Consider the following 14,767-nt stretch of genomic DNA (forward strand, 5'->3'; position numbering starts at 1 on the left):
ACTTCTATAGTGTTATGTTTACATCGAATCAAATTGAGGCGCGTTCACAGGCCCACATGCAGCGCGCACATACAGATGTTCTCAAACTGGTGTCGTGTGGATCTCAACCATGACCAAAAATAAACGTCACTCCACAGTCAACTAACCTTCTATTTTTACCGAAAAAACTTTTAACTCTCTGTGTATATCGTGACATTCAATACAATTTCAAGCTCACAAACACAGTGTTACGAAAGCTCTGCCCCGAAAATAACCTCGGGACATCCAGTACAATCCAGACTCTTCGTTCATGCTTTTAAATCTAACGGCGAGTGAGCCGGTGCTCAGTAACATTTTGATATCAACGTAAGAAGCATTGAGTCTTCACAGAAGAATTTCAACGATCAATTTTCGGTTTTTCATAACGAAAAGGTGAGCCCTCAGTGTTTACATTGAAGAGTGAAGGGAGTGGTTTTAATGGAGTGGTTTTAATGGCCAATACCTCGAGAACGACAGAGTGAAATTCGTGGATTTTTTTTTTCATTTCAAAAATATTTTTCCAGAGTTGATAATGAGTCCTGACTCATCTAAATCGAATCATTCGGTCAATATATATTGACGAAATTATCAATTTCTCCGGAGCAAATGATACGATTGGAATGACTGATTTTATTTCAAAAGCTTAAGAAATACCTTCAAAATAAAAAAAAACTTTTAATTTCACGCTGTCATTTTTTAACTTTTTGTGGCAGAAAGTGGTCTATCTTCCCCTCAATATCCATTCTCCCCTAATCTCATTTACTCTCAACAAAATCAAATTAAGCTTCACTTCTAACCTCAGTCCCATAATTAACAAATACAAAATAATAAAATTGAAGAATTAACACAATTCTATTAATTCATTGTTGCTAAACTTGTCCTCAATTTCACAGAGTAATATTTTTTAATAACCGCGATAGAAAATTTCATCGAATTTCTATTGAACTTCTGTTTAAAATTCTATCAGTGTTTGGTTGATTCTATTGAAGCATTTTGCAGATCGAGGAAGAATTCTTCATGTCACGGAATTCCTATTGAGTTCTCTACAGGAATTCCTCGACATGAATTTTCTAAATTTTTTTCATTTTCGCTCCATTTATCTCCTTTCTTTAAATAAACAAACAAACAAAAATACTTCTATAGAAAACATCTCAACAGACTAGATTATATATAAAAATCTAATTCCATTGATTTTCTATAAAACATTCTCCACTAAACAAATCATTAAAAAACGCGTATAAACTTCCAAATTTTCAATAGAATCTCCAAAAATGAATCCAAAGTTTAAAGAAATAAAAAAAAAATCTTTTGTGCACGTAAATAGCGATTTTCCAAATAAAATTCTCATTCCTCCCCAGCACTCCAGAATGACGAAATCGACTCTCTCCCCTCTCGAGCTAAAGGAGAAAGGCAACGCCGAGTTCCAAAAGGGAAACTACGACGAGGCCTTAGAATACTACACATCGGCCCTAAATTTGACCGCAGAAGACACCCCGGAGAGGTCAGTGCTCCACAAGAACCGCGCAGCAGTCCACCTGAAGCAAAAATCCTACGAAAAAGTAATCAAGGAGTGCGACGATGCCCTGAAGATAACTCCAAACGACCCAAAGGCGCTCTTCCGCAGATGCCAAGCCCTGGAGTCCCTGGAGCGCTACGAGGAGGCCTACAGAGACGCCCGATACGTCATCAACGCAGACCCCTCCAACAAGGCAGTGCAGCCCATCCTCTCCAGACTCTTCGAGATAGTCCAGGAGCGCCACAAGCAGAACTCCCGAACGAGTGCCAAAGTCTCCCAGATGCTGGAGATGGCCTTCGACATGAAGACAGACAAAGAGAAACGCGAGACTGCTATGAACAACCTCCTGGTGCTGTCACGTGAGTCAGCTGGTGCCGAGGGCATGTTCAAGGAGGGAGTGGTGACAAAAATCCTGAAGCTCATAAAGCTAGAAGGAAAAAACGATGAGATTGTCATTTCAGCTGTTCGTGTGATCGACGAACTGTGCAAGCACAACATCGAGAGGACAGCAGTGATCATCAGGGAGATTGGCATTCCCTGGCTGCTCGAGATGATGAACAGCAACTCCGAGGAGAGGGTGAACGCTGCTCAGCACTGCATGCAGACTGTCCTCAACAGCTACAGTGGCTTGGAGAACAAGCCTGACGCAAAGCCAAACAAAGAGCTCTGCGAGAAGTATAAAACCGAGATTGACACGATTCTCTCGTGCCTGGTCTTCAGTACGACTAACAGAACCCTCTCAGGACTGGCCAGGGACGCAGTCATCGAGCTGATCATGAGGAACATCCATCATACAGCCCTGAGCTGGGCCGAGAGGCTGGTCGAGATCAGGGGGCTGCAGCGGCTGATGGAGGTGGCCAGTGAACTCGAAGAGTACAAGTACGAGTCAGCCATGAGCATCACCCCATCCACAAGGACGGTGACCAGTGTCTGCCTGGCTAGGATCTACGAGAACATGTGGTATGACAAGTTGAAGCAGAAGTTCAGCGAAGCTATTGACGAGTACATAAAGGACAAGCTGCTGTCGCCAGACATTGAATCGAAGGTTCGAGTCACTGTGGCCATCACAACACTGTTGCTGGGCCCCCTGGACGTGGGCAACTCCATCGTCGCGAGGGATGGCATCCTCCAGATGATCCTGGTGATGGCTGACACCGACGATGTGCTCCAGCAGAAGGTCGCCTGCGAGTGCATCATTGCTGCTGCTTCCAAGAAGGATAAAGCAACGACGATCATCAATCAGGGGGTGAACATTCTGAAGAAGTTGTACCAGTCGAAGGACGATGCCATCAGGGTGAGGGCACTTGTGGGCCTGTGCAAACTGGGGTCCTCAGGGGGCACTGACGCCACTATCAGACCCTTTGCCGATGGGGCCACTAAGAAGCTTGCTGAGGCCTGCAGACGATTTCTCATTAATCCCAAGAAGGACAAGGACATGAGGAAGTGGGCTGTCGAGGGACTCTCCTACCTGACTTTTGACGCCGAAGTCAAGGAGAAGCTTGTGGAGGACCAGCAGGCCATCCAGGCGATGATAGAGCTCGCCAAGACTGGGGACAAGTCGGTGCTCTATGGGGTTGTCACGACTCTCGTCAATCTCTGCAATGCCTACGACAAGCAGGAGGTGATTCCTGAGATGGTGGAGCTCGCCAAATTCGCCAAGCACCACATACCTGAGGAGCACGAGCTGGACGATCCGGATTTCGTTAATAAGAGGCTGATTATGCTGGCGAAGGCAGGGGTGACGAGTGCTCTTGTCGCTCTGGCGAAGACTGATAGCCAGAATAGTAAGGAGTTGATTGCCAGGGTTTTCAATGCCATTTGCAGTCAGCAGGAGGTTCGGGGGATTGTTGTGCAGCAGGGAGGGGCCAAGGGACTGCTGCCTCTGGCTCTTGAGGGCACTGGCAAGGGGAAGAAGCAGGCTTCGCAGGCACTGGCTAGACTCGGTATCACTATTAATCCTGAGGTGGCTTTCCCTGGCCAGAGGATCATGGAGGTGATACGACCACTGTTGAATCTTCTGGATCAGGAGTGCTCGGCGTTGGAGAACTTTGAGGCTCTCATGGCACTTTGTAATGTCGCTGGGGTCAGCGATGCTGTCAGGAGGCACATCCTCAAGGAGGGGGGATTCCCCAGGATCGAGGCATATATGTATGAGCAGCACGAGATGCTGCAGAGGGCTGCCACTCAGGTCATTAATAATTTGGTCATGTGTGAGGAGGCTATCAAGTACTTTGAGGGGGACAATGACAGGGTCAAGTATCTTGTGATCCTCGCTGAGGACGAGGATGTGGACACCAGTCTCGCTGCCTCGGGGGCTCTTGCCATGATCACTTCTGTCAGCATTAAGGCTTGTAACAAGATCTTTGAGTCCAAGAACTGGGTCGAGTCTCTCAGGTTTCTCCTCGGGAATCCCAGTGCTGATGTGCAGCACAGGGGGGTCGTCATTGTTGCTAATATGATCAAGAGCAATAAGGAGATTGCTACGAGGGTTATTATCACCGATATTATGGAGATCTTGATGGCTATTACCAAGAGCGAGGATGTCGAGAGTGGCAAGGTCAAGGAGATCGCGCAGGAGGCGCTCGAGGCGGCTGCCAAGTGGGAGCTCATTGAGAAACAACCTGAGGGGAACGCTGGGGCGCAGAGGGAGTCTTCGGGGGTGGAGAGTGTTGAGTGAGGGCTCAGGGGCATCTCTTTTCATGGTTGCACGCATGAAAAATTTGATGGGAATGTCTAGCGCATTCGCGTCTAGCGCATTCGCATTTTTCATTCTATGTTTCTTTTTTTTTCATTTAGAAAATGAAATTAAAAAACTTGAAAAGTTGCAGCCGAAGAATTCCATAGAGAAAGTTGTGCGGAAAGATCCAATTCTATTGACATTTTCTGTAAAATATTTTTTATTGGACATTTTAATATAATGGGCAAAAAAACTAGTAGAAAGCTCAATGGAAATCCAATTATTTTTTAAGATTGAAAAGACGTACGTGAAATGAAAAAAATTCAAGTGAAAAAAAAAGTCAAAAAATCTGACTTTTTCTTCTGAATCAGTTTTTGAGATAAATTGACAATTCAGAAAAATTGTGAATTGGACGAATTTGGATGGTTTTGAGATGTAGAAACCCACTGCAGAATTAAAACTTGCATTTGACGATGGAATGACGTATTTAGATCCATCTCATATCACGAGATTCAATAAATTTATTTATTGTTATTGTACTTAAAGAATTTATTTGTATATAAAATATTACAACTTTATACAAGACTTTTGAATAAAAAATATTGTATCGTACTGAGCGGTTTATTTTTCCGCAAATATCATGTTTTAAATGTGCTTGAAAGGCCCTGAGTGAATTATCCTCTGAGAAATGGATGGTTTAAGGCGTCATCAGCGGTGATTCGGGTTTTGTAGTCAACGTCCAGGAGTTTGAGGAGCAAGTCGAAGGCTTCGGGGGGATAATGCTCGACTAGAACGTTCTTCAAAGATAATTAATTAGTTTTAACGAATTTCTTGCGCTTTCCCCGAGAAATTCTACTTGATTTCTAGCGGAACTCTAATAATTCTATCGAAGTTCTATTAAAATTCCATATAAAAATTCTTAGACATAAACTTCTACGTTTTTCCCCCTGTATTTTTATTTTTTTCTCATAATTTATTTATTTTTTTCTCGACATCTACAGACTTTTTTATGTAAGAAAAAGCCTATTTAAAACGTATAGGAGAGTTGCACATTTTTTAACAGTTGGCACAAAACAAATGGAATTTTTCAATAGAATTCTTATTGAGGAATGTGTTAATAATGGTTGATAAAACCTAATTTGAATAGAATTCTTACAGAACTCCAATAGATTCCAATAGAATTTCTTGGAGAAAGGCCCAGGTTTTTATATTAAATTTTTTCATTTGTTGGAAGACAGGGGGATTTAATACCTTACGATAATCATTTCGAGAATTATCTTTTGGAGGAATTTTCACACGTGCTCGAAGTTTCTGGCAGAGAGATACTATGTCAGTGCCAGGCATTTGCTCACTACAGATCAATTTCTTTCCTAGTCCAAATAAAGGGGATGAATGAGTAAATAATACAGCCATTCACATGAGAATAAACTAAAATATATTTCTAAATCAAGAACATCTAACTTTCTTCAATTAAATATAACGAAATATTCTTGTGTTAAAAATCCTCGTTCTTGAATGAAGAAATTTAAAAAATGAAATCATCATTGCTTTATTTGGTTTCATTTTTTAAATTAAAAATTAAATCAAATAAAGTTGAAAATAAATTAAAAAATTAAATTTAATTAATTTAATGAATTTTCTCCTTCATATGGATGTTTGCAATAAATGAATGAATGAATTACCTAGTTTCCGTGCACATGCTGTCATTTTTTCGGTGCCAAAAAGGGTTGTAATTTCAGCTAGAGCTGTGCAGTCATCAGGACAACGAAAAAAGGGCTGCGTTGCACTGAGAATACAGAGCATTATCACTCCAGCTGCCCAGATATCGATTGCTAGAATTAATTACGTTCTATTAATAATGTACCAATAATTTTTAAAAATTTCTGACCGATCGTTTGTGACTAAATCTTCACTTTGAAAGTAATGAGAAGAGAAATTTTTTCTCTGTGAATGTTTGTTTCCATTCTCAATCATTAATTTATGATGAATAAATAGAATTAAGGTAATAATCACCAGATAATAAATAATTAAAATTAAAGATTGTAATTCATTTATTTTAGAAAAATAAATGGATTTTTCTAAAGAGTGAAGAGTTCACGTTTGAGAAGATGTTATAATGGTTCTTCACCTGGAGTTTGATGAGGACATTTAAACAAAACTTCGGGAGCTCTGTAGCCCGGAGTACCAGCTCGAGATGCAACTTGTGATGGTCTCGCTAAACACAGAGAACAGACCCTTGGTTTTCCAAAGCAGTAGCATTTACTGTCGGCGGCAGTTTGCTTGGTTTCCTCGAGTTGCTGACGTTTATTCTGCAAATTAAAATTTTTCGTATACTTTCCTACATTATAAATAAAAAAATGTAATAGAAAATTAAAAACCCAGCGCTATCTACCAGAAATTCTATTCAACTTCTACTAGAACTCCATGAAAATTCTCTGGAAGTTCTATTAGAATTCTATTAAAAATTCTATTTCTTTTTTGCGCCAGTTCTATAGGAGATTATGCAATTGTGTTATTTTATTGTGAAATATTGATAGAAAAAACTTAATAGATTTCCATTTTTCTATAGATAATTCATGGACATAAATTCTCCAGTTTTTATCTGCTATATTATTATTTATTTCTCATGATAAAATCTAAGAAAAACAACTTGGAAGAATCATGCCCACAAATTCTTATAGAAAAAGTCCCAATAGAATAAGATACGTAGAAAAAACATCATAAAACCCAAATAGATATTAATAAAAAAAATTAATTAACAAAAAAATGAATAATATTCTCTAATAGAATTCTTATAGAGTTCTAATATGCATTCTTGACGATGCCACTGAATTTTACCTCATCAGTTCGTTTTCTCTTTACACAGTAAGTCTCCAAAGGTTGGGGTTTGTTCATCTCAACTTTCTTTTCCTCTTTGTACTCCTGCGCCAATCCGAAATCGACGAGTAGGTACCTGAAGAATGGAATAATCATGTAGAGAACGAAGTTTTAATATAAGATGAAATGAGGCTTCATTCAAGACCTTTTGTTCCTCCTGTCGTACAAGAAATTACTGGGTTTTACGTCTCTGTGCATTATATTGAACATGTGGACTTTTCTCAGAGCTACCAGGAGGGCTCTCATATAGTGCTTCAACTCGATCGTTCCCATGTTGTAAACGTAATCCTGTTAATGTGAGCAAATAATTATTCTGATGATTTGTGAGTTTAAACATATATGCAGAAATTTAATAGAAGAATCTAGTGTTTTCTGGAAAGAATTCTATTAAATTTCTACTGGAACTCTATTACAATTCTATTCGAGTTCTATAAGAATTCTAGTGAAAAAAAAATTTTTTGTGCACTTAAATAGACATTTTCTTATTTAAAAAAAAGCCTGCAGATGTCGAAATATTCTGTTGGAATTTTTTCTATAAGAAGTCTTGGGCATGAAGTTTCTATGTATTTTTATATTTTTGTTATGAAGAAACAATGCAGAAATACAGGGAAAAAAACATTAAGTCTTTAATGTGCGACGGCAGTCGTACTTTGAACCCGTGAATTAACGACATATTAAAAACAGAAAATTCGAGAATTTTAATCTCGAAAACTGCAATCCCAGGAGAAAATGTAAAGAGACCTTTTAGTAGCTCATAAAATTTCCTACAAAAACATCTTTCAACATTTCTCTCTGAAACCGTCAAAAATAGAAAATGGTAGAATTTATTTTACCGAAAATTTGGTGTGTCTTATGTAAGGCATGACAAAGGCAACAGATGCTCCACTTCGTACGCAGAATTCAATCCCCACAACATTGTCAGCGCCTCTGAAACACCCCACGGCTCAAGTATTCATGAACAATCGAATTAAAAAAACGACAAAAAATCGTAATGGGAATAAAAACGAATACCCAATATCACGTAGACATTGCAACTCCCTCTCGATCCTAGCAGGTGGATACGTCGGTATCAAATGTTTCACAGCGAATTTTTTCGATTCTTTGGAAGATCCGGATTCTTTCAACGTCGCGAGGTAGACAGAGCTAAAAGTCCCCTCGCCGATTTTAAAATGTATATGAAATAGCTGTCCTAGAACTGGAAGCTCTCGAATTAGTGCTACAATCCTCTCCTCCAGGTAAGGCCCTAGAAAGTAAAAAAATATCCAACGATTTTAGTAGTGTCCAATTCTATTGGACTTTCATTGAAAATATTCTATAGGAAAATTCAATAGAATTGGATTTTTCCATACAACTTATTCCATTGAGATGTTTTCTATAGAATTTCCTCGGCTCAGATTTTCTATTTTTTTGTTTGATTTTCTGGATGAAAAGAAAAGAAAAATTGAATGAAAAAAAACTTGGAAAATTTGACACGAGGAAGTTCTATAGAAAACATCTCAATAGAATAAGTTGTACAGAAAAATCTAATTCTCTTGACTTTTTCGATAGAATACTTGGAAATCCAATAGAATTGTCTAACGAATTCGCCAGGTTTTTCTATTAAATTTGTTCGTGCATGTGAGAATATCAGACACGTATTTTTTATTTCACTGAATAATGAAGAATGCGTGTTAATATTTTTTATTCAAATCTCAGACTCTATTATTCATTATTTTGTTTGAATTTTGTAATGACCAATAAATAAATAAAACTGCAAAACAGTTGGCAACTTTATTCCTAGAATTTTTTACTGAAGAAATCCCGAGAGAATAGTTCATGCAGAAAGATTAAAACTTATTTATTTTTTCCTATTTAATGTATCTCTGAAAAAATCCCAAAGCTACATAATTTTCGATAGAAATTGGTGCGAGGAACTAATATGATTTCAATAAAATTCCGATGAAAATTGAATTCCTATAGAAAGTGTCTCAATGGAAAGAGTTCTATAGAAATATGAAATACTAATGCTCGTTTGCATAAAAAACATTTGATTGGACATTTTCTACGAGAAAAACGCACAGTAAATCCAATAGAATTTTCCATCATTTTGAATCGACCACAGTAAACAATTCTCAACAAACAAAACCCCCACCAATTATCGAAGTTAACCTGCAATGCTACCGGCTTCAGCATTCCCTCTCCCCCAAACCAATAAAAAAAACCTCACCCTGCTCTCCACTCTGAGCACTCTCCGTGACACTCATGATCCCCAAACACTCTTGCCCCACACCTCAACCTACATCCCATAAAAAAAATCCTCGAAAAACCTTCGTCCCCTGAACTCTGATCGAAGAAGTCCTCCCACACTTCACATGTTTGGCGCCAACAATCCCACTGACATATCGGAGTATATCTGATAAATATCTGAAGTCAAGCAGATGATCTGTAGATAAGCAGATTGCTCCGAAGAATCTACCGTGAGATCTGTAATCTGTGATAGAGCTGCAGATGAGTCACATGACCTCTCACGTGACGGATGTCACAACTTGCCAACAAATATGATCGTCATTTTTCATCTATATAGACGCAACCTCATTTTTATGAATTTTTTTAAAATTAATCTGGTATTAAGCCTAATGTGCATTATGGATGAAACTATTTTTTTATTTATGACCATCATTAGGCATCTATATAGATGTTTTGACTAGAGATGCAAATGCGTCGCATGGCATTTATGACGGCTGTCACAATCTGCCAAAAAATATGACATTTTCCATCTATATAAATGTAATTTCGTTTTTTCTGTATCAATTTTTATTTGAATTCATTTCGTATCGTAAAATCACGCTCATTTTTCATCTCAGATGAAACTATTCTTTCATTTATGACCGTGACAAAAATTAGTAAATAGTTATGACCGTCATTATGCATCTATATAAGGGTATGAGGGGTAAAATGGACACTTTTGACTTTTTTTGAAATGTTCATCACGTGTTGCATTGTTCATGAAATAATTTGATTTTTCAATAAAAAGAACAATGATTCTTCTTCGTGATGAGCTTAGCCTGAGCTCAATTGATAAATCTCTATCTGAGTTATGATTATTTTTAAAAAAGTCAAGTGTCCATTTTACCCCGTCCTCCCCTAGATGTTTTGACAACAAATTGCTTGCAAATTATTTGTGACCATCACTTGTAGCTCAAAAATTTGTACGTCACACGACTGTCATTTTTTAGCTCGCGTCATATGACCGAAAAATGGCGGTCTCTGCATCTCCATCTGTCCCATCTGTGTTTATTGTAGATTGGATGCCAGATTCTTCGAGGTTATCTGCTTTATCTGTGTTCAGATGTTTATGGCATTTGGGCCTACCCCTGTTTTTTTTTAGATCAACTATATATTCTGCTCCAATAAAAACAAAGTGTTGTGATAACAAAAAAGTGCACACACGTATGTATGAGTGGTCATGCATGCTCCGAATTAACCAAGGTCGGCCGCAAGACTAAAATATCAGAGCCATAAAAATCGAAGAAGAAGAACCATCGAAGGACTTAATTGAATTGAAAAGCGTGACGTGATTGCCAGTTCCGTTGGCACCATGTGGGTGTTTGGTTATGGATCACTGATATGGAAAGTCGATTTTCCGTACGAGAGAAAACTCGTTGGACATATCAAGGGATATGTCAGGAGATTTTATCAGAAGAGTACTGATCATCGAGGGATACCATCTAAAGTAAATTCATTATTTGTTGTTAATTATCTTGCTTGATTATGCGATCATTTTTATTCTCCGAAGATGCTGGATTGTTTACGCGTTTCGTCCATTAACTGCAGTGGAATAATTAAGAATTACATTTCGTTTTAATGACGGTTAATTCCCCTGCCACCAGGGGAATTATCAGTGTGAAATGTCACGTGATCCTCAATACTGGATTCTGATTGGTCGAAATCAGATTGGAGGGAATAATCTCTGGAATACGGACGTGAATGCAACTTTTCGATAGAATTGTCCAGAAACTAATAGAAAGTTTAACAGAAATGAAACAGTATTTTCTAACGAATTTGATAGATTTTTTAATGAACTCTCTCGGGTGTGGATTTCCATTAAATTCGTGGGATTTTCTTTAAAAAATTGAGAAACTTCTCGGGTTTCCTGGACAGTTTGAGAATTCTCGGTGATATTATACCAGAATTCATTAAATTTTAATTCTTTCTGGAATTAGTACTGAAAATCAACTTTATTTTTAGGGTAGAATCGATTAAAGATTAATAGAAAGTTTAAGAGAAATAAAATAGTATTTTCTAGTGAATTTGATAGGTTTTTCATACGTAAATTTCCCTGAAATTTATGTGGTTTTCTAAAAAAAAGAGAACATCCTCGGATTTTTAGACACTCCGAGAATTCTTGGTGATTTTCTACAAAAATTTATGAAATTTTCGTGTTTTCCGGAATTATTATTAAGGAACTTCTCCTTCGTCACAATTTTGGGCGGCAAAAGAAGCGTTGAATATCAATTGTTCCAATCAAATAACATTTTCTACCGAAATCAATAGGTTTTTCAATTAATTTTTTCGTACGTGAAATTGAATAAAATTCAGGCGTTTTCCAAAAAAAATGCGAAAACCCTCAGGTTTCCTAAACAGCTAAAAAATACTCAAGCATTTTCCACAAAACTTTGAGAAATTGTCGGACTTTGCGCCTTTGAGAAACACTTTTGAGTTTTCGAGAAAGTTGGCGAGTTTTTCCAGAAAATGAAACGAAAAAATGAGACTCACGGATCGAAATTCTGCAGGCAACGCCGGAGAGAAACGCTAAGTAAATAAATAATTTTCGGCTTCTAGCCAGGTCGAGCGGTGACCCTCCTATCCACCTCGGACCCCAGCGACGAGGTGTGGGGTGTCGCCTACAAGATTTCAAACGAAAACATCGAGAACGTTGTGAATCATTTAGACTTTAGGGAGAAAGGTGGTTATCAAAGGAAAAAAATGCTATTCTATCCATCCCGACCCGTCCAGAAGATCGATCCGAGTTCCCTGGACAATTCACCTGAGAACAACGTTAATTCTCATCCAGTGGTGCCAGCCACCCCCACACCCTCCGAGGAATTACCTTTTCAGCTGACGATATACATCGGCACTGAGGACAATCCAAATTACGCTGGGGTCGAGAGTATAGAGACGATCGCCAGTCACATCATCGAAGCTCATGGACCTAGTGGAGCCAACACTGAATATTTATATAAATTGGCCATGGCCATGCGGATTATTGCACCTGGGGTGCATGACGAACATTTATTCGCACTTGAGGGGGCTGTGAAGAAACTAGAGAATGAGAAAGTCAGGGGGGCAATCTCGTTTGATGAATCTGCGCCGAAAATTGGTTGATTGAGGATCGCGGGAGAATGGGAAATTATTTTAACAGTCATGGAGTGGCAGATGTGTAGAAAAATTTAATGGAAAGCCTAGCAAACTCTATTGGAAATTATGCGACTTTGAATAGACGTTTGGTGTGAAACAGTCAAGAAATGTTGATTTTTTTACATAAATTTCTCTGTTTGTTTAAAAATTTTGACATCAATTTTAAAAAATTGATGTCTAAATTTTTAAACAAAGTTTCTAAGTTTTACTCTAAACTTTTGATGAAAAATAAAAGTGGAGCGAAGACAACTTAAAAAATTTATGTGTTTAATTTGTATAAAAAAAAATCATTGAAAAATTGCACAGTATAAGTTCCAATAGAATTCGAATGAATCTTCAACATTTTTCCATTGAATTCTTTCATACGTGTAATTATGAGTTAAATTCGACATGTTTTAGTATTTTATTCATCTCGATAACGACTAGTTTTAGAGAAAATGTCAGGAAATTTTTTTTTGCAGCTAAATAACTTGAAAAAAATTTCTTGAGATTTTCCTCCAGACTCACTCGTTATTAAAATGATCGCACATTGAAATCCTTCTTATCAAGCTTTACCATTTTGGAAATCAGTTTATTCATTCATTACACCAAAAACTCAAAAAAACACTAACACTGGAGGTGGAGTAGTCCAAATAAAGGTGGCAAAATGGGAATTATAGCTGCGTAAATAGAAAGTTGAAAAAAACTGTGCGTTCTTCCCTATTCAACGGAACAAAGCACTTGTTTCATTCGAACACGTCAAGAGCACATATTTGGAGAGAAAATCCACTCCCAGAAATTTTTCAAGGATGAACAGAAAGAAATCTGTGGATTTATTTGGAAATATCTAAGATTCTTGAGAATTTCCACTAGAGGAGGATGGGGTAAAACGGACACTAGACTTTTTTAAAATTATTCATAACTCAGAAACAAATTGATCAATTGAGCTCAGTTTAGGCTTGTCACAAAGGAAAGAATAGTTCTTTGTATTGAAAAAAAAAATTATTAAATTTTATCAAGATTTTAACCCCTCATTAATATTTTTAAAAAGTCAAAAGTGTCCGTTTTACCCCAACCTCCCCTACAATCTACAAGAATATTAATAACGCCATAATTACTAATTACTCATTTTCTCTCATTCATATGCGGCGCGAAGGGATTTGTATTCTCTTTATTCTGTTATTCAAAGAAGAAGGTAAATGTGAAGCATTTCGTGATGAATAAAATAAATATATTTTTGAATGAAGAAGTATCAGTGCTTTTTCTACAACTGCCAAGGAATAATTATCCTCAAGCAACGAGAAAAATCTCTTTAAAAAAATCGAGAAATAATAGAAATTTTTTTATCAAGACGAATCAACTTTTGAAAGAATCTAGAATAATTTTCCTTACTAATGATATTAGCATAAGAATTTGCCGTGCGTGATCATGTTAAGAAATTAATTAAATTCATAATTTCATTGATTTCATTTTTCTTTAATACACTATATCCAACCCGTTTTATTTTAAAGGAAAGAATAAAAATGACTAGCTCCTCTAAAAAATAAAATAAAATTCAGTAACCTGAATAAAGATGTTTTTCAATTAATAAGTATTATTATTTATTCCGTGTCTATCAGAAAATTACCGGTAATTTATTGCACTAATGATGTTATCATAACAATATTACTACCATAATTTCGTTAATTTTTTTCTTTTTAATGGAGTAGGAGAGGTTCATAAAATTTAATAATTTTTTTTCTATACAAAGAACAATTGTTTCCCTTTGTGACAAGCCTAAACTGAGCTCAATTGATCAATTTGTTTCTGAGTTACGAATAATTAAAAAAAAGTCTAAAGTGTCCGTTTTACCCCACCCTCCCCTATAATCCGTTCTATTATAAATGAAAAAATTAAAATCGACAGCTTTTCACTTTTTTAAAAATATTAATAACTCATAAATATATTTATCAATTGAGCTCAGTCTAGGCTCATAACAAGGGGGAAGAATGGTCGTTTTTATTGAGAAAAAAAAATGATACAATTTCATTAACAATTTAATAAGTCATTGGCATTTGAAAAAAAGTAAAAAGTGTTCATTTTACCCCATCGTCCCCTAAATGAAAATATTTTTGAATTGACAAGTATTACTGTGTATTCCGTGTCTGTGATTGGCTCCTCCCTGTTTGCTGACAGTTGTTACTTCGCGTAGGCGTAATGTACATTGTTGCAAGCCCCCCAGACCTCCACAACCCCCAAAAAAATAATCATCCCCAAGAAATTAACCAGAAAAATCACTTTAAAAAAATCTAGAAATAATAGAA

The 14,767-nt window shown here is 37.0% G+C and overlaps 3 protein-coding genes across 3 annotated transcripts; 2 read left to right on the forward strand and 1 right to left on the reverse strand.

Annotated features, from left to right (window-relative positions):
- The first annotated feature begins 90 nt into the window (after positions 1-90).
- LOC107035751 (protein unc-45 homolog B) lies at positions 91-4,789 on the forward strand. Its single transcript, XM_015253318.2, has 2 exons — positions 91-411; positions 1,377-4,789. The coding sequence occupies exon 2, from the start codon at positions 1,386-1,388 to the stop codon at positions 4,209-4,211; it is 2,826 nt and encodes a 941-aa protein (XP_015108804.1). The 5' UTR covers positions 91-411; positions 1,377-1,385; the 3' UTR covers positions 4,212-4,789.
- Positions 4,757-9,448, reverse strand: LOC107035752 (cell division cycle 7-related protein kinase). Its single transcript, XM_015253319.2, has 9 exons — positions 9,295-9,448; positions 8,100-8,331; positions 7,922-8,015; positions 7,234-7,376; positions 7,050-7,164; positions 6,340-6,520; positions 5,894-6,043; positions 5,463-5,581; positions 4,757-5,008 (listed from the first exon to the last, which is right to left on the reverse strand). Exons 1-9 carry the CDS (start codon positions 9,329-9,331, stop codon positions 4,886-4,888), a joined length of 1,194 nt encoding a protein of 397 aa, XP_015108805.1. The 5' UTR covers positions 9,332-9,448; the 3' UTR covers positions 4,757-4,885.
- Positions 9,449-10,369: 921 nt separating this feature from the next.
- LOC107035754 (putative glutathione-specific gamma-glutamylcyclotransferase 2) lies at positions 10,370-13,928 on the forward strand. The gene is made up of 2 exons (XM_015253322.1): positions 10,370-10,800; positions 11,910-13,928. Exons 1-2 carry the CDS (start codon positions 10,666-10,668, stop codon positions 12,450-12,452), a joined length of 678 nt encoding a protein of 225 aa, XP_015108808.1. The 5' UTR covers positions 10,370-10,665; the 3' UTR covers positions 12,453-13,928.
- Positions 13,929-14,767: the final 839 nt, after the last annotated feature.

This window comes from Diachasma alloeum, unplaced genomic scaffold, assembly GCF_001412515.2.
Source record: "Diachasma alloeum isolate Michigan unplaced genomic scaffold, Dall2.0 Dall_scaffold_00200, whole genome shotgun sequence".
In the NCBI taxonomy this organism is placed as follows: domain Eukaryota; kingdom Metazoa; phylum Arthropoda; class Insecta; order Hymenoptera; family Braconidae; genus Diachasma; species Diachasma alloeum.